At 48.7% G+C, this 20,685-nt stretch overlaps 1 protein-coding gene across 4 annotated transcripts in view; it reads left to right on the plus strand.

Moving 5' to 3' along the window:
* The window catches only part of Dpp6 (dipeptidyl peptidase like 6), an 846,101-nt gene that overhangs the window by 715,586 nt on the left and 109,830 nt on the right, over positions 1-20,685 (plus strand). For all 4 annotated transcript variants that reach the window (XM_051152206.1, XM_051152208.1, XM_051152205.1 and 1 more), the window contains exon 8: positions 17,702-17,822. In XM_051152206.1, coding sequence (XP_051008163.1) covers positions 17,702-17,822 — 121 coding nt within the window. The remainder of the gene's footprint in view (positions 1-17,701; positions 17,823-20,685) is intronic.

Here is a 20,685-nt window from a genome sequence, read left to right on the forward strand (position 1 = left end):
TCAGCCACCTACTTGCCCACACTTTTAGTTGCCGAGTGTCATCATCCCAGCCCCGGGGCCTGATGGTTTTCACTGAGTCTCTATAGAGCTCTGGAATATGACTGGAGATCAGCTTTATTGGCTTGGATATTGTCAGGCAGTAGGGAAGGGGCAACAGGTGTGAAAGTGAAAGGGGCCCACCACCAGCTTCTAGAAAGTGTCTGCTATGTCCAGGTTGGGGCCACCCTTCTAGAGTAACATTCTGTGGCTGTGTCAGCACCTACAGAATGTGGGGAATGAGTCTGTAGGTCGTTCCCATCTCGTAGACATGCCACAGGCTTGGGACAGCAGCATATCCACTTGTCCAGGTCCCATGGCTGGGACCAGGGTCGGCATAGGTACACTGATCAAACTTTATCACGTCTCTTCTCACCTTGTAAAATTACCATGGAATAAATAAATATAGTCATATATAATATCATATACGTGTATAATACTAACACCAACAAGCCCACAGCACATAATTACTATTAATATTTTCGTTCTGTTTCTTTCTCCCATTTCCAGGACTGCATGTACTTTTTGAAGTTATAATTAATTTGATAACCTCACCGTTTGCCCCCTATGACAAGATCAGCTCTTTAGGCAATTAAATGCTTGTTGTAAACACAGTTTGAATAGTTACGTAATGTCTCAGGGAGTAAGTTTATGGAAATGTAGACAGCTGTTCTCATGCTGACAGCTAGGCTATTTATAGCATCCTGTATTATCAGTCGTGCCTCAGAACTCTCCTGTACCCAGAATGCTCCTGAAGTAGAATTATCTAGTCAGAAAATATCAACAATTTTTTAAGTCTCTTGATTCATACTTGCAAATTGTGCGCTAAGCGCCTCATCATCCATTCTGATTACAACGTTGCCCGATCAGGTGAGCATGCATTCACTTAGAGAGATTATGCTAATTTTGTGATTTTTAAAAAGCCTTTGCCAAGATAACTCAATTCTGCCTCTACTTAAATCATTTGTGTTTAGTTATAGTCCATAGTTAATTAAATGTGCATGTATTTAACAGTAAATTGGTTATTTTCCATGAGTCAATCCCATTGATACATTCCTTGTGAGTTGTCTGGTTTAATCTCGGTCCATTCCTCTTTTAGTGGCTAGCAAAAGAAAGAAGAAAGTTCACAGATGGAGGAGGCTGTGTCCAGCACCACCCAGCCAAGTGATGGTTGGTTCTGTCAACTTGACACGGTGTAGAATCACCTGCTGGGTGATTCTACACCCAGCTCACCTGGGAGGGAGGAGCTGAGCGCGGGCATGAGTGTGTTTATTCACTGATCTCGGCTCTTGGCTGGGGATGGGTGTGACTAGATGCATCCCTAATGATGGATGGAACCTGGAATTGTGTATTTAGAGTTGCTTGTGTTGGGGTATTTTGTCACAGCAACAGAAAACGACACTGAGGTGAAGAAATGACATCTCCCAGCTTTGGCTCCAAACTCTTCTGTGTCTAAGATGGGGGCCACCTGGGGCAGATGCTAATCCCTAGGTTTCTCCCTGGGGATGTGGTGATGGGCAGGGCCATGCTCAGGAGAGGCAGGGTCACAGGAAACAGAAAATACAATGATGCCCGACTGTCTGCAGACGAGGAGGAGTCCTGGAGGTAGACCAGAGTGTTGGTCCTCATCTCTTCACACAACAGGCACTGAGGAACCTGAAGGAAGAGGAGTTCAGAGAAGGAGGAGTTTCCTGGGATATACAGTGGTGGCCATAGCACATAGGAACTACTCACTTCACATGTCCAGTGTCACCAGTCCACATGCTTGGTGTCAACATTCAGATTCATTTATCTAATGTCACCATTCCACCCCACATACTCAGTGCCTCTACTCTACAGCACACACCCAGTACCACCACTCCATCCCACACACCCACCGTCACCCCATACACCCAGTACCACCACTCCATCCCACACACCCACCGTCACCCCATACACGCAGTACCACCACTCCATCCCACACACCCACCATCACCCCATACACCCAGTACCACCACTCCATCCCACACACTCACCGTCACCCCATACACGCAGTACCACCACTCCATCCCACACACCCACCATCACCCCATACACCCACCACCACTCCCTCCACCACACTCACCGTCACCCCATACACCCAGTACCACCACTCCATCCCACACACTCACCGTCACCCATACACCCAATACACCACTCCATCCCACACACTCACCGTCACCCCATACACGCAGTACCACCACTCCATCCCACACACCCACCATCACCCCATACACCCAGTACCACCACTCCATTCCACACACTCACCGTCACCCCATACACCCAGTACCACCACTCCATCCCACACACTCACCGTCACCCCATACACCCAATACCACCACTCCATCCCACACACTCACCGTCACCCCATACACCCAGTACCACCACTCCATCCCACACACCCACCGTCACCCCATACACGCAGTACCACCACTCCATCCCACACACCCACCATCACCCCATACACCCAGTACCCCACACTCCATCCCACCACACCACGTCACCCCCTACACCCAGTATCACCACTCCATCCCACACACCCACCGTCACCCCATACACCAGTACCACCACTCCATCCCACCACCCACCGTCACCCCATACACCCGTACCACCACTCCTCCCACACACTCACCGTCACCCCATACACCCAATACCACCACTCCATCCCACACACTCACCGTCACCCCATACACCCAATACCACCCACATCCCACACTCAACGTCACCCCATACACCCAGTACCACCACTCCATCCCACACTCACCATCACCCCATACCCAATACCACCACTCCATCCCACACACTCAACGTCACCCCATACACCCAGTACCACCACTCCATCCCACACACCCACCGTCACCCCATACACCCAGTACCACCACTCCATCCCACACACTCAACGTCACCCATCACGCAGTACCACCACTCCATCCCACACACTCACCATCACCCCATACGCCCAGTACCACCACTCCATCCCACACACCCACCATCACCCCATACACCCAGTACCACCACTCCATCCCACACACTCACCGTCACCCCATACACCCAGTACCACCACTCCATCCCACACACCCACCATCACCCCATACACCCAGTACCACCACTCCATCCCACACACCCACCATCACCCCATACACCCAGTACCACCACTCCATCCCACACACTCACTGTCACCCCATACACCCAATACCACCACTCCATCCCACACACTCAACGTCACCCCATACACGCAGTACCACCACTCCATCCCACACACCCACCATCACCCCATACACCCAGTACCACCACTCCATCCCCACACATCACTGTCACCCCATACACCCAATACCACCACTCCATCCCACACACTCAACGTCACCCCATACACGCAGTACCACCACTCCATCCCACACACCCACCATCACCCCATACACCCAGTACCACCACTCCATCCCACACACTCACCGTCACCCCATACACCCAGTACCACCACTCCATCCCACACACCCACCATCACCCCATACACCCAGTACCACCACTCCATCCCACACACTCACCATCACCCCATACACCCAGTACCACCACTCCATCCCACACACCCACCGTCACCCCATACACCCAATACCACCACTCCATCCCACACACTCACTGTCACCCCATACACCCAATACCACCACTCCATCCCACACACCCACCGTCACCCCATACACCCAATACCACCACTCCATCCCACACACTCACTGTCACCCCATACACCCAATACCACCACTCCATCCCACACACCCACCGTCACCCCATACACCCAATACCACCACTCCATCCCACACACCCACCGTCACCCCATACACCCAATACCACCACTCCATCCCACACACCCACCGTCACCCCATACACCCAGTATCACCACTCCATCCCACACACCCACCGTCACCCCATACACCCAGTACCACCACTCCATCCCACACACCCACCGTCACCCCATACACCCAGTACCACCACTCCATCCCACACACCCACCGTCACCCCATACACCCAGTACCACCACTCCATCCCACACACTCACCGTCACCCCATACATCCAGTACCACCACTCCATCCCACACACCCACCGTCACCCCATACACCCAGTACCACCACTCCATCCCACACACCCACCGTCACCCCATACACCCAGTACCACCACTCCATCCCACACACTCACCGTCACCCCATACACCCAGTACCACCACTCCATCCCACACACTCACCGTCACCCCATACACCCAATACCACCACTCCATCCCACACACTCACCGTCACCCCATACACCCAGTACCACCACTCCATCCCACACACCCACCATCACCCCATACATCCAGTACCACCACTCCATCCCACACACCCAACGTCACCCCATACACCCAGTACCACCACTCCATCCCACACACTCACTGTCACCCCATACACCCAGTATCACCACTCTACCCCATAAGCCTAGCATCACCATCCTAACTCACATCCATAATAACCATTTTACCCGACACACCACACACCCAATGTCACTATTCTATGTTGTATGCCTGATGTCACCAGTGTGCATAACATGCCAGTACAATCTAGGCTATTCAACCAGAGACACTTGACTGGCATCCCCCTGGTAGCATTTCCGGTTTGCTAAAATTCAGTGACTATTCACATTTGGACAGTATACCAAAATATCCCAGAAATGGTCTCAGAAAAAATTGATTTTTCTATCGTCTTAGGATAATGCTGAAAATTCATTCACTCCTTTAGAGTCAGAGGATGGCTCTTGGCAGGCGATGAGGTTTGAATTTACTTGCAGTAGAGAAAGACTTGTGTGGTGCAAATACATTGCAGACTGTTTTTCCAGCAGTCAGTAAATCCATCCGTTCTCTCCAGGCTCATGGAACTCCAGGTCACGTGTCTGTGTCTGTGTGCAGGCCCATCCCTTCTGAGACTCAGCACTGGTCGTGCTTAGAGTAGGTGTTATCTGGAATCTCCTCTTAGTACAGGTTTCCTGCTGAAAGAGGCAACAGGGACTGGTGGGGCTATCTCACGCTCACCATGCACTCTATCAAGAGGGCTCACATGCCCTCTCTGGGGCATCTGGACAGGGCCTAAGAATGGTCATTCCTATCTTGTGCCCAGAACAGCCAGGCCCTACAAAAGCAACTGCCTCTGAGAGGCACAAGATGCTTTTTTCTGATGGGGCTGTTTACTCTCACTGTGACAGTGGGCCACAGTTTAATGTTACTTACTGAGCCACATTTGTCTTCTTCAAAGTAAGGATGCCACTGGCCCTTCTGCAGTATTGGGACAAATCAGGCAGAGAGCTTGAACTGTTGGCTCAGGCCAAGTACAAATCGTAGCTCCTCACCTTTGCAGGTATGCCCCCTGCTTAGCTGTGCTGTCAGCCAAACAGTGGGAGGGGTGTGTCATGGGAATATGGCATCATAGGCTTACATACATGAAGATCCTGAAACACTCAGAGCCTTGTCTGGGCAACAGTAAATGCTGGAGGAGTGTAAAATACACTTGACTCAAAATCTCTCAGTGCACAGCAAGTGTGTGCAGAAATGGCAGGTGTTATTTGGGGCTCACTGGTGTGTGCGTCCATGACATAGCAAAGAGCAGTAGGAGTGCGCGTAGCTCTGTTGCAGAAATGCCCAGATGCACAAGGCAGGCCCCCACTGTCTCAGGGACCCCCCCACCTTCATAGGAAGAAGGCAGAAGGGGGCCCAAGGTCTGGCTATTTGGCTGGAGGATATAGACATGTCTCCTTCTCAGAGCAGAAGACCACCATGCAGGCAGATGGCAAGAGGTGACTGCAGATCTAGAGACCTTGAGCCCAAAGGTCTAAAGAGGAGATGTTTCAGGGGACCACTGTCACCTGCGCCTTGCCTGAGCAGATCCAGGCTCCTCAGGTGCCATGTGTGCAACATGTTCAGCTTCTCCGGGTGAAATGTCAGTAATAGCATTTGCTCAAACATCAAAGTATGTCAGCCCCAGGAAGGAGAGAGGTGCATTGTGTCCCCCAAGGCAGTCAGGTGCTTTCTCCAGCAAACGCATGAGCAAGGTGCCAGGGGACCTCAAATCTCGGCTATGATGTAGCCCTTAGCTGCCCCATCAACCCCCCTGCTGTGTGCTTTGACTCACCACACATGCAGAGTGGGCTCTGTCAGTGGTGTGCTGGTGTCTCCCTTGTGAGGTCATCCTCTCTGATCCCCTTGGGACTGTCTGTCCACCACCAAGAGGCAGACACAGCTTGCCCTTCTTGCCTGCTCCGGCTTTGAGTGTTGCCTACAGCCTGGACTTCCCCATCCTTCTTGTTGGGTCCTTGTGGTCAATGTACAGGTAGCACTACCATCTAGTGGCAATGAGGGAGCTGGATATGTGGGAAGCTGCTGGTGTGGCCCCTGACTGAGCCCACTCGATAGCTTTGCCTGCTAGACATTGACTTTTTGCATTCTGCCTAGGTTGATCTGTCTTCATCTCTGCAGCTGCCCACTGTGAAAGGCTTATGTCTCACCACAAGGCAGCAGTGTCTCCCTCAGTGGCCCAAACAATAAAACCTCAGTTCTCCTGTGGAAAGCACAGGAGTGCCATCTCCATATATCAGAGTCGGCATGTGTGTCAGCGTGCACCATAAACCACACAGACCTGTGCCTTCAAGCGCAGGTGAGATTGCCTAAAGCAGATGGGGACCCCTGCCAGGATGCAGATCTATGTCATCCATGGTCTCTGGCATGGGGAAAGCCAGGGAATGGACAGGGGGACAGGTGGAGATAGAAATAGATAGTTGGAAATCATCAGGATGCACGCATATTCATTCATCAGATGCTTCAGCTTTAAAAGACAGAAGCCTGCCTGGAACTGGAAGCAGTGGAGGAGGTGTGCCTCCATATATGTGGTGGGTGACAGTGCCTAGCACCCAGCCTAGCTGAATCCAGGACTCGTGGTAACCTGCATGGGTCTCTTCTCCATCCCTGTCTGACCATTCTGGGGTGGGTCTCTTCCTCACCTCCTCTGTCCATCCTGCCTCCCACTCCAAGCCACAAGGCAGAGGAGAGAGAGAGTGGAGTTTAAAGGAAATGGCCAGCCCTGCCTACCATACAGTTTGGCGGATGGCCCAGGTACATGCCACTGTCATTTTGCTGGTGGCTAAACTCACTGGTCCAGCAGCTGTGACTGGGCTTAGGATTCCAGCAACATAGCTACTCTCAGTGCAGGCTAAGTGGGTGTCTTCCTGCATGAGGAGTGCAGGGTCCTGGAAGCTCCTGTGAACACCCACTATGGCCTCCCAGCACACTAGAGGTGCATGGTACAACTCTAGAAGCCTTGGCTCTGAATCATAAAAAGAACTATGGCTGCCCAGGGGAGAATGCTGGTCATCCTGGGTGACTAATTTGATGCCACTGCTTTCCTGGTGGCACACAAGACCAGGCACTAAAGGAGCGACAGGCTCCAGGGGTAAAGAACACAGGGCTAAAGCAAGGACGCTGGCCCTGGATGGGATGATGGCTGTCGGCACTGCCATGGACACTGCAGAGTCTCTTATCCACTCTGCTCTCTTACCCAATGTGGACAGCCACCATACCACACATTCCCTCCTCTAGAACAGGCAGCCACTGTGCACACAGCCAGCACTTCAAGAATTCCCCGACTGTCATCATCGGCAAAGGCTAGGGTGCCTCTAGGAACCTCACAGCCATCTTTACATCTTCCTTAGCCCATGCCTACACTCTCTGCATTGATGCAGCCATGCCAGCCCTCTTCATTCCTCCAATGAGTGTTTCCCTGTCAGCCAGGCCCTCAGCAGGTACAGCCCTCTGTCCGGGGATGCTCTTAGCCTCCTAGGCACATCTTCTTCACCTTCTGATCTCAGCTTAGATGTGACTGTCCAAATAGACCTGCAAACCCTACAGATGAAGTGGATAGCGCAACCTCTTATCTGTCCTTAAGTTCCTTCCAGCAGTTGCCAACACCTGCTGCCCCTAGGGAAGCCTGCCCAGGCCATCTTGTGGTCAGCACCACATGGGTTTGTGAAGTTGTGGAGTAGTACATTGCTCCCCCCTCCCCTGGCTGTGGTCACCTGGCTGTCCCTGGAGATATTAGCAGTGGTACATCTACCTTCTTAGCTATGACGTTCCCTCACTCCTGTGCATCAAACCCAGTGTCTCTACCATCAGTACTGAGTGTGTGCTGGTTTGAGGGGTTTTTCCCCTTTAGAATTTGAAAAGTAATAAGTACTATTCTCTGTGCAAAATGTGAGTTAAACAGATGCAGAAGGTCCTGAGATTTTTGTCAGTATAGAAAAGATTTTGCCTTCTCTGTTAAGAACCATACTGGTGGACAGATCTCCTCCATGGCTTTTGGGCTCTCTGTCTTGGCTCTAGGAGACAATGGGGAAGGGCAGTGACTAGTACTCTCTGGAAAGACTGTCTTACGTTCTCCTCTTTCTCAGCTCCATGCTCTGCCCTCCAAGGTTAACTCCTGCCTTAACTCGTTGCTCTGAATTTTGCAGGGAAGGGCAAAAGAGATCACATTGGAGCAGGAGAAAGGCAAGGAACCTGTGATGAGAATGGTGCCATCGGTGGGGAGAATGAGCTGGTCACACCAGTTTGGTTACTATCATGTTACCTTTAAATGTGTTCATAACCTCTCCTGCTTTGTCCTGCAGATGACCACGTTTATCCTTAGAGCCACAGCATGTGTGATGAGCCATGTTTTCTGGAAAGGGGAGTCAAGTGGCAGAGCAATTAAGTGGGGTTTTGCCACATCCTGAAGCTGCTCAGGCAGGGCCCAAAGGAAAGAACTAGGAAAGCTGGACTTCAGGCTGACAGAGTCATGGGGATGTGTGATAAACTGGTTATTGTTAGATATGAAGAAATATAGTGCCAGAGAACAAGCCACTCGGGAGGCAGAGGCAGGCAGATCTCTGTGAGTTCGAGGCCGGCCTGGTCTATAGAATGAGTTCCAGGACAGCCAAGGCTACATAGAGAAACCCTGTTTCAAAAAAACAAACCAAGAACAGCTTGTGAGTTATGAACCAGTAATTGAGAATTTGAGTCATTGGAAAGACCATCTAGCTACTCAACTTCAGCACACGGCCCACGAGGTATTCTCGGGCTCACACTGCTAACATGGAATTGGCTAAGGTTCACCAAGCCTTCAAAGCTATCATGGCCAAGAATGCTGGCTGCCTCCACCAAAGTGACAGATTCACAATAGAAGGCTGATTTGCCCACCTGGACAGTGAAATGGTTGAAATGTAAGGAAAAGAAAGAACTTCTGTAGTGTCTTATATGGAGCAGCCAGCTCGTGGCACTGAGCTCTGTGCCCTGGGTACGATCCCAACCACTGGGGAAGCTTCCAGGAGAGGCGTATGTGAGTGTGTGCATGTAAATCTGTATGTTCTCAGGCCACTGCTGCTCTCGTGAGATCCTGGGAAAGCATGGAAGCACATACATGTAAACCTGTGGGTCCTCTCCCTCCATGCTCAGCAGCTGAGCTCACCAGTTTAGGGGGATGTGGCTAAAAAGTAGCAATTACATTTTACTTCCAGAATCTTTTCTTCCTGATTCTCTCTATGGTAATGTCATTTTACTGTCTGTGTGTGTGTGTGTGTGTGTGTGTGTGTGTGTGTGTGTGTGTGTGTACGTGCGTGTGTGTGCGTGCGCGCGCGCACCATGGCAGGTGTGTGGAAATCAGAGGACAATTTGTCAGAGTCAGTTCTGTCCTTTCACCGTGTGGATTCTGGGCTTGGTAGCAAGTGTTTTTGCCCACTGAGCTATTTTTCAGTCCTATTGATCATTTTAATTGATATGTAATAACTGTGCATATATGGGGTGCAATGTGTTCTTTCTTTCTTTCTTTCTTTCTTTCTTTCTTTCTTTTCTTTCTTTCTTTTCTTCTTTCTTTCTTTCTTTCTTCTTCTTTTTCTTTCTTTCTTTCTTTCTTTCTTTCTTTCTTTCTTTCTTTCTTTCTTTCTTGTATACACTGTTTTGCCTGCATGCCAGAAGAAGTCACCAGATCTCATTATAGATGGTCATAAGCCACCATGTGGTTGCTGGGAACTGAACTCAGGACCTTTGGAAGAGCAGCCAGTGCTCTTAACCTCTGAGCCATCTCTCCAGCACTCAACAGTATAGTATTTCTAAACACATATATACAATATGCAGTAATGTAGTCAGGGTAATTAGCATTTCTGTCTTTGAATTGGGACTCTTTGGGTATTTTTGACTTCAGATCACTGCCAGTCGTAGCTTCCCTGTTGCACAACAGAATATCAGCCCAACCCTTCGGCCTCAAAGTGAGTTTGTATATAGCCCAATGTGCCCATCCCTCCCTAAGTGATCTTTATTCATTTAATTAATGCAAGAGAAATCTCCCTGTAGGATCTGCTAAATGCTTCCCCGTGCTCTCTTCCAGTCTGCACTCTGTGGGAAAGAATGCATGCATAGTGATATTCAGCGCTGTTCTTATTACGACTTTGACAAGTTTGTAATCAAAATAGCCACCCTGTAGTACAATTTCTTTCCATCCTTACAAACATACCAGTGTGTTTAGCCCACTATGCAATTCTTTGATCGGCTTCCTCATGGCCTTTAACCACACATTTATAGCAAATAAGCCAGACTTGTGATTTCCATTTATTAAAATTTATCCCAGGAAGATAAGTCACTGACAATGTTTTTCACATAAAAATGCACACAGTACTTGTATTACAGACTATACACATCAAAGAACCAAGGGACAAGTAACACACTACATTAGGGCTGGAGACATAGCTCATCTGTCAAGAGCATGTAGTAGAATGAACCCAAGTTTGGCTCTGTGCTGGCTGGTTTTATGTCAACAACACAAGCTGGAGTCAGTCTGGTAAAAGAAGCCTCACTTGACAACATGCTCCGACCAGATTGGCCCGTGGGCAAACCTATGATGTATTTTCTTGATTGATGTGGGGAGGCCTAGTTTACTGTGGGCGGTGTCGTTCCCTAGGCAGGTGACCCTGGGTTCTATAAGAAAGCAGGCTGAGCAAGCCAGGAGGTACCCATCCTCCACACATTCACAGCTGCCTCTTATTGTCTATGGCTGCTGCCAGAAGCCACCGTTACTCTTATCCAAATGAGCTTTTCATATACATTTCATATACCATGAGATCCACAGGAGACTTCACAGTCTCCTCTTGCCAAGTTTCCAGACAGCAGGAACAGATTATTAGCTGGAGGCCAAGTTCTACACAAAACAGAGAGTTTTTCGATCTCGGACACATCACTGGTGACTCTAGCCTTTCCATAGCCTCTTGCTGAAACCACGCCGAGAACTAGCAGTGGCCTTTGTAGTTTGAACAGAGAACAAGGCCATCGAGAGACACCAGCTGACCAGCACTCCTCAGTCATAGCTGGAGGGATCTTTGCTCAGCTTCCCTGCTACGTACCACCTTCACTGTTTTGTGTGTGCTGTTCCACTGCCATGGAGTGTTTCCTGCAGTGTTCCCAGCCCCAATAAAGATTTATTCCAAAATCTTGAGAAACACATAACCTGCCTATGACCATCACTAAAAGAAAGAACAATGGTTCTTCTGTAATTATCCACCCAGTCTGTTTCACACTAACAAATGGATCAAAGCCAAGGCCCTTTGTGCCTTGTGCCACGTGTGTCCAAGGCCAACTATGAATGCAGACCAACAAAAATTCATAAACTTAATTAAACCAGGTGAGTTTTTAATTCTGTCTTTGGTGGTTTTGTAACTTGATCACATAGTGCTCGATGATGAGTTTTTAGGTGGCAGAGTGTTAGTGACAACAGTCTGGGAAAGCCTACCCAAACAGATGCCTATGACACATCACAACATCAGCTGAACACTTGTCATTAAACCATGCTTGATGGACTAACTCAAGAAAAAGATCAGAATGGGCAGGAAAGGCAGCTGGGACCTTCATCACCCCCTGGAGGCCATCTCGAGCCTTGGAAAGCCATGTGAAATGCTGGCTGAGGATGCTTGAGAAATGTGGTCCTTGAGGCTTTTAATCATTCCCCTTCCATCTTTGCTGAGACATGTTGGGTTCACTATAACTATTCAGGACAGATCTCACTTCAGTCAAACTGGCCATAGTTTAACTCTTCAATTTTCTACAGGTATTCTCTGGTTGTTTATGCTCTTGGGAAGTTTAGATTTAATATAGTCATAGACAGGAGAACCCTTCCAAGCCCTCTTCTGCAGTGAAGAAGAACAGAGAAATAAGGGCAAGAGCCACACTAAGTCAGGCAGCTGGAGACCACAATCCGGGCTCTACTTCAAGTCCAGTGTCCTTCCTCCATCACCATCGCACCCATCGCTGTACCACCATCTATTCAACATGTTTCCCATTGGCCTTGATTTTCCAAGACTAAAAGCTAATTGCATCCAATTATAGTAATTATCTCCTCCCTGGTTCCTCATGTAATTAGTTGCCTCTTTAGCTGTGTGTGTGTGTCTTTCAGCTGAATGGTAACCAACCTCAGAGCATGTGGCGGCACTTTCCCTATAGAGTTATGTGAGGTGGTTTAATAAATATTAAAAGTGTACATTAACACACACACACACACACACACACACACACTCACGCACACACACAGTGGAAACCTCCATTAGTTATAACCCAGATGATTCAGATTATTGTTCAGATTAATACTAGCAGAACTATCTTCCAAGAGGAATAATAGTGTTTTCACAATGTTCTATTGCTATGAAGAGATGCCATGACCACAGCAACTCTTATTTTAAAAAAGCATTTAACTACAGCTAGCTTACAGTTTCAAAGGCTTAGTCCATTATCGCCGTGGGGGGAAGCCTGCCAGCAGATCAGGCAGACATGGTGATGGAGAGGTAGCTACATGTGGGTCAGCAGGCAGCAGCCAAAAAGAGAGCCACTGGGCCTGGCTTGGGTCTCTGAAGTCCCAAACCCCACCCCTAGTGACACACTTCCTCCATCAAGGCCACACCTCCTGATCCCTGTCAAGTGGCACCATTCCCTAATGACTAAGCACACAAATCTGTGAGCCTATGGGGGCCATTCTGACTCAAACCACCACAAACAGCCACATACACATTCCGATGGGTTTCAGTAACACAGTCCCTTTCTGACTGTCACAGGGAGTCTCAGGTTGTTTCCCAGTTCCTGGTGCCGTCCTTGAGAAACTGAGAAAGAGGCGCACACAAAAGCAAAGCAGCAAGATGTTTTATTAAGAACAAAACACAAGCAAAAGCTTTAGATTATTTGCCAAGAGAGGCAATGGGCTACCTCAGTGCCTGAGTGCCTGAGTGCCTCCATAATTATTTGAGCCTTTCTTTTTATGGGGTCCTAGAAAAGGAAGAGCTGGTTGCTATGGGTATAGCTTGGGTGGTTCTCTGTTTTGGATTAGATAAGCTTTTCTCTACTCACATGTCCTCTCCCATGATGCATCTGATTTCAACCATATGCATGGCCACATCTGCATAGGCATGAGATGGTAAATAGGGTATTCTCCCTAAAAGTTGACTCCAAGGACACAGTTGGCCATACTGCACATGCACTCAAAACCAGTCTAGGCTGGATCTGACTCCTGTCTTCCAGTCCCATTGTGGTGGTTTAAATGAGAATGGCCACCATAGACTCATATGTTTGAATATTTAGTCCCCTGTTGGTGACACTGCTTGGGAAGGATTGGGAAGTATGGCCTTGTTGGAGGAGGTGTTTCTCTGGGGGCAGGCTTTGAGGTTTCAAAAGACTAGAGCCATTCGCAGTGTGCTCTCTGCTTCTTGGTTGTTGATCAGGATACAAGCTCTCAGTAGCTTCTCTAGTGCCATGCCTCCCCGCCTGCTGCCATGCTCCCCACCATGATGGTAATGAACCCCCATCCTTATGACACTAGAATCTCCCCTCCTCCTATAAGCTGCCTTGGCCATGCTGTTTGTTCCTATCAATAGAAACCATAAATAAGAGAAAAGTTGGTTCTGGGAGTGGGGTTAGTTACTTTTCTTTTGCTGGAAAAAAAAATCATGACCAAGGTGAATTATAAAAGCAATCATTTAATTGGGCTTATGACTTTAGAGGGTTAGTGTCCATAATGGCAAAACAAAAGTATGGTGGCAGTAATGTATGCGAGCTCACATCCTGACCTGCAAGCAAGAGGCAGAGAAGGAACACTGGGAATGGCTCCATCTTTTGAAACCCCAGCGCCCTCCCCATGACACACCTACTCCAACAAGTCCCCATCTCCTTGCCAAATAATTCCACTATGGTGGCAGGGACACACACCAAGTATTCAAATATATGAGTCAATGGGACCCTTCCCATTCAAACCACCACAGTCATGTGTTTGAAAAAAAAAATGTGTTTGAAAGAAAAACTAGGTGGAGATTCAGCCACAGCAAACCTAACTCAGAGAGACGAGAAATCCTGCCCCTCCCCATGCAGTAAGACACTGCAGGGCCAAGAAGAGGGTAAATGACATACTAGGGCAGCTGGCCCAAGGAGCAGCGAGTGGGTGCAAAGAGAGATGAGGCTGCCCAGGAGGTGCCTGAAGTGGAAAATAGCTGAGGACAGGAAAGCCATGGCTTAGAACCCCAAGGAAACTTCTGCAGAATTTTATCCTGAGGTCCCAGATGGAGGAATAAGAGATCGTTTTATAAAGAGCTGTTTGCTCAGCTGCTAGACCTTATGCCTGTAGTAATGTCAATATGATTTTCAGGAGAAAGAATTGGGTACTCACCCATTTTCCTCACCTTATCACCAGAGCTTTTGGTGACGTGGTATGGCTGAAGAGGTATGGGGACAGGCTGTCTACAGCAAGTATGAGGCAATTTGGGGCTGCAGTGTCCCCTTTACATAGCAGCCTGAAATATGAGTCCTCAGAGGACTTGCTTAGTGTCATTCTCAGTGCTCCTCTCCGCCTAGGAAGCTCTTGGCTTCTTGGGGTCTACACACCCACAGCCGCTGTGGTCCCTATGCCCAGCACCACAGACCCACAGGCAGCTCAGGTGATGCCGGACTTTCTACCTGACGTCATCACCTGAATGCAGAGCAGCAAATGTAAAGAATGCTCTAGCCCTGCACTGCTCTCTGCAGCTTGCTCCTGAAAGCTGAGGTAGAAAAGGCCTTAATTCCCAGCACTGCACATTTTATTTATGCAAAATACTAATTGGCTACAGCCTGGCTTGATTCAAAAAGCCATTGCCAGCTGAGTGCATAAAAGGAGCTCAAATTTAGGGGTTCATCTTAGGCAAACCTCTAAGAACAGGTGCTTAAATTAAATTAGAACTTGTCCTTGAGTCTGGGAGTTTGCCAGCTTGTTTCAGGTTGAAGTGAGCACATTAGGAAGCAGGAAGCCTATGCTGAAAGCCCAATAGCTGGAGAAACTTCCAGGGCAGAACTCTGTCCTTCAACATAAAACATTCACAGGCCTGGAGGTGCAGTCCTGCCATCCCAGCCACTCAGGAAGCAGAGGCAGGAGGATTCCAAGTTGAAGGCTAGCCTGGACAGTTTCGTGAAACCCAGGGTGGGGGGCTGTAGAGATGGCTCAGGGGTTAAGAGCACTGTCTGTTCTTCCAAACCTCCTGAGTTCAATTCCCAGCAACCACATGGTGGCTCACAACCATCTACAATGAGATCTGGTGCCCTCTTCTGGGGGGCAGGAGTACATGCAGGCAAAATACTGTGTATGTAATAAATAAATCTTTTAAAAAAATAAAAAGTGAAAGGGGAGCTGGGGGTAGAATTCAGGCAAGGCCCATGTTCGCTCTCCAGTACTATAAACACAGGGAGTTTGCCTTTTTGTTTTTGCCTTTTTGTATTAAGCAAAATATCTTCACTCAATATTTTTTCTAAAATTTCCTTAAACAACGACAGCAAAAGCCTGGCTTTATTTCCTGATCCTTTTCTCTGGCTGATGTGAGAGGTGCCACAGATCCAGACTCAGGGAGCCTGGGCAGAACTGACCAGAGCTCTGCACATAGGCTCGCTCAGTGTGATAGCTCAGGAGATTGCCTAGTCCCTCATCTCTGGGCCACTGGATCTTAAATCTGACTGCGCACGAAAGTCACCAGGATGTCCTCCAAAATGCCAGTGCCCGGGTCCCACTCCAGAGACTCCAGCTGGATGTATGTCTGAGCACTAGGAATTTTTAAGGCTCCCCAGTGTCATCTATCATGTGTTGAACTCTGAGAACCATCCCATGGACCAACTCCGTCCTCTGCCCTAGAAAGCAGGTGATGCACCCGAGGTCAAACTGTATTCTGTGCCGCAACACAGCTCCACTAGTGCCTTGCCATCCCCTTGAGGCTCAAGAGAATGGCCAGAGAGCCTTGCCTGTACCATCAGCCGAGAGCTCAGCCCACTCATACAATGGCTGCTGCTTGCCAACCCACTGCTCCATTTACTCTCTCTCTCTCTCTCTCTCTCTCTCTCTCTCTCTCTCTCTCTCTCTCTCTCTCTCTCTCTCTCTCTGTGTGTGTGTGTGTGTGTGTGCGCGCGTACACGCGCGTGCACGCGTGCATATCTGTGGTGACTACGGTCATTCCCCTCTTCTCTGCCCACACAGATGCTGGACCCACCCTCAGCAGGCCTGCAGATCTTCAGAAACTGGCCTTGTCCCTTCTTCATTGAACCTCAGCTCACAAGAAGCTTGTCCCCATTTCTCCACCCGCTTTGCCCACTCCACACCTGGTGTCTATCCTCACTTCCATCCTACCCTCCAGCTTCTCAGTCCCTCCTGATCCCCTGTGCTCAGGTCTCAGCTGAAAACCTCCTTTTAGGCATTTTGGCCCATGGCCGTAACATAAATGACCCTTGAGGACATTGTGCTGAGGGAAATTAACTACCCAAAGAAGGACAGCTACTGCCCAGCAGATGAGTATCCATGAATGGACAGTTCACAGACGGTTGACGCCCCGTGCTGGAAGCCGGGGGCTGTGGAGAAATTTGAGTGGCTGTGCTTCGTGGGACAGGGTGTGAGCTGGGCATGGTGGAAACACTTTGTGGGTGGATGGTGTGATGGTGTGACACTAAACTGTGAATTTTAAAGTAGCCAATACAACTGCTTCTCACCCCTTTTGTGAGGAAGCCTGGCTGACCTTGACCTAAGCCAAGAAGCCCTTGGCTTCCCAGCCTCCCTGTGTCTTCTGCACCCTGGGATGGCCTTTGTCATGTTCTAGCAAAGTGAGTACTACCGTCACACAATGGTGCCCTCCTACTACCATCCAGCAGCCCCAGGACAAGCTCAGGCAGACACAAGCCAACCCGCCCCTGTGAAAGCTGAGAACTGTAAAACTAGATCTCTCCAACACATTGGCCTACAATTTAGTCACCAGGAAAAAACCACACTGCTGAAATATGATCCCAATTCCGAGTATCACTGTTCCAGTGAAGTATCACGCCAGAAATTGTCCAATCGTAACAACTTGGATTTTATACTGACAAACACTGGTAACACTGGGTGAGCTCTGCAGAGTTCAAGTGTCTGATCAGTCCCTAAATGTAGACCATGTTGCAGGGGAATCAACCACAAATGATTTTGTGACCCTCTTTGTTCAATCACGTACACACAGCAGGGGGAATGAGAGCCTGGCGCTTTCAAATTTCAGAACCCCTAAGTCCACTCCTTGCTTAACCTCTGCTATCATGTCTTCTTTCCTAATTAGATATTCATCTTTGAGAACAACATCTACTACTGTGCGCACGTTGGGAAGCAGGCAATCCGAGTGGTCTCTACAGGGAAGGAGGGCGTGATCTACAACGGCCTCAGCGACTGGCTGTACGAAGGTAAGACCCGCAAGCTGAAGATGCACAGTGCATGCCCGCTGGGCAGCTGCTGCAGTGGCTGCCTTCAGTTTCTAAACTTTCCTTCTCCTCTCTTTCACTCTAGCTATAAGTTAAAACTTTTATTTCTTGAGGGTTGTAGAGCTCCAGGGGACACCAAGTCAGCACTCGTGGGTAGCAGGTGTGAGGACTCAGGTGGCACATGTGGACACTCACAGGAGGCCAGGAATAGGGGACTCACAGGTAGCATGTGGAAGGGGCTTCACTGAGCCCATGGTGCTTCTGTGAAAGGAAAAGTGCTTCTGTGGGAAAGTGAGCACTCCTAGTACAGATGTGTGTGTCCTTCTACCAAGTCTGAGTCCAGGAGCCTGTCTGCATCTCAGAGAGGGCAGATGTCTTAGTTGCCTTGTTGGTGTGACCTAGGGAATAATGTATGTTGGCTCACAGTTTGAGGGTACCACAGTGGGATAAGGATGGTGACAAGAGCATGAAGCATCTGGTCACATTGCATCCACAGTCAAAATTCAGAAGGTAGAGGATGCTGGCCCTCAGCTCTCTTTCTCCTTTCACGCAGTTCAGCGTCTCATCCTAGGGAATGGTGCCACCCACACTTGTAGTGGGTCCTATCACCTTAATTAACCTGATTAGATGATCCCTCATTGATGTGGCCAACAAAGCTTGTCTCCTTGGTGATTTTACATTCAATCCATTGTCACCATCTCAGCAAAATTGGGAAAATAAATTAAGCCCTTCTAAAGAGTCCAGGCCCCTGGGGCTGCTGTAACCAAAGGTCACAAAAACGGATACATAAGCATTAAAGTCTGTGTTCCAGGTTTGGGGGGAGTCCAAGTCGGGCACTAGAGGACAGTCTGCATCTGACCAGTGTCCCACCCCCTTGCTCACTGGCTCACTTTGATGTGTCCTCAAAAGCCAAGAACAAGAAGGTCTTTTCTTCTTCCTCTTTTTTTGAGGAGGAGTTAGAGTTTATTAAAACTGCATTTTATTAGTTCTTTGAGAATTTCATACAATGAGTTTTGACCATGTTTACTCCACTTCTCCTCCTCTTCTTGATCCACCTTCCTTTTCCCTTCCCAACCAATTTTGAGGGATTTTGCTCCCCCATCAAGGCCAATTTGAGCTGCTCAAATATTCTTGGATATGTGGCCTTCCATGGGCATGTGTGGGCCTACATGGAATTACACCCTTAAAGAAAACTTTCTTTTCCCTCACCAGCAGCTGTCAATTGTCAGTAGCTCCTTGGCTGGAAGTGGAATTTTACACCTACCTCTCCTCTCCATACTAGAGTTTTGTGGCCTTCCCTTCCCAACCCCCAGGGGGAGATCATAGGCCAATATCGATGGGGAGGGGGGTGGTGTCAGCCTGAGAGTACTTTATTGGGGGTGAACAAGGCTTTACAGTTCTTTAGGGGTAGGTGAGGGGGGTCCCAGGGTAGGTGATTATTATTGGTCTTGAGGTGCTGGGAAGGCTTTATTTACATACCAGAAATTCTAGATACTTGTCAGAAAGGTTCCTTCAGAGAAAGGAAGTTGAACCTGCATTTTGGCCGTGGGCTACATGACTTCTCTCAGGGGTTAGGGAGTCATGCTTAGAGACACTCATCAGATGAATTCAGGCAGAAAGAAAGAAGCCCTCTGCTGAGAAAGGGAGTCTTCCCAAGATTGGAGAGCTGTCCAACAGAGTTTGGTCTGCCTTAGGCTTTCAAGATCCTATGCATGCCATCACAGCCACTGTGAGTTCATCTACAGCTCCCTGCTGTGCCTAGGAGACTTGTTCCCTTGTTGTCATCCACTGCCTCTGGCCTTTATGTTCTTACCATTTTTTTTGTTTTGTTTTGTTTTTTGAGACAGAGTTTCTCTGTGTAGCCCTGACTGTCCTAGACTTGCTTTGTAGACCAGGCTGGCCTCGAACTCACCTGCCTCTGCCTCCCAAGTGCTGAGATTAAAGGCTTGCACCACCACGCCCGGCCTTACCATTCTTTCTTCCTTAGTGATCCCTGAGCTAAAAATTCTGCACTCTTTGATTCTCTGCACCTTGTCCAGCTGTGAGTGTCTGTGTTGTCATCTACAGAAAGCAGAGGCTTTGCTAGCGGGGGTTGAGAAGTGCCTTAATCTACGGGAATAACTGTAACTCATTAGGAGTCAGTTTATTGTGCCTGTTTAGCCAAGTAATAGTAGTGGATTCTCTCCTAGGGCCTCTGCTCTGTCTAACCATGACTTCTCATATAAGAAAAAAAAACAAGTATGGGTCTGAATGATTACTTCCAGCTCCACCCATTTGCCTGCAGATTTCATAATCTCCTTTTTCTTAATAACTAGGAAATATTCTGTTGTGTAAATGTACCACATTTTTCTTATCCATTCATCAGCTGATGGTATCTAGGCAGTTTCCATTTCCTGGCTATTGTGAGGAGAGCCACAGTGAACATGGAAGAGCAGGTTTCTCAATGGTAGAACATCCAGTCTTTGGGCATGTGCCCAAGAGTGGGATGGCTGGGTCATGTGGCAGATCTATTTCCAGCTTAACTGATTTTCATAGTGGCCTTAACAGTTTTCACTCCTACCACCAGTGCATAAGTATTCCCCTTACCCCAGAACACACCGGCATTTGTCATCATTAGGGTTTTTTGTTTTGTTATGTTATGTTTGCTTGTTTGTTTGTTTGTTTGTTTGTTTGTTTTTGGTGCTAATCACACCTGTGAGGTTCCACCTAGGGACTCCTGTACCTTCTGATACCATCACGTCCAAGTTTCAGGCTGTCACATATGAATCTGATGACACACACAGCCTATGGCACTTCCCAGCACTGTGCCACAGATGAATCCAGGGAGGTCAATGGGACATGTGAG

The sequence above is a fragment of the Acomys russatus genome, chromosome 10, assembly GCF_903995435.1.
Source record: "Acomys russatus chromosome 10, mAcoRus1.1, whole genome shotgun sequence".
NCBI lineage: Eukaryota > Metazoa > Chordata > Mammalia > Rodentia > Muridae > Acomys > Acomys russatus.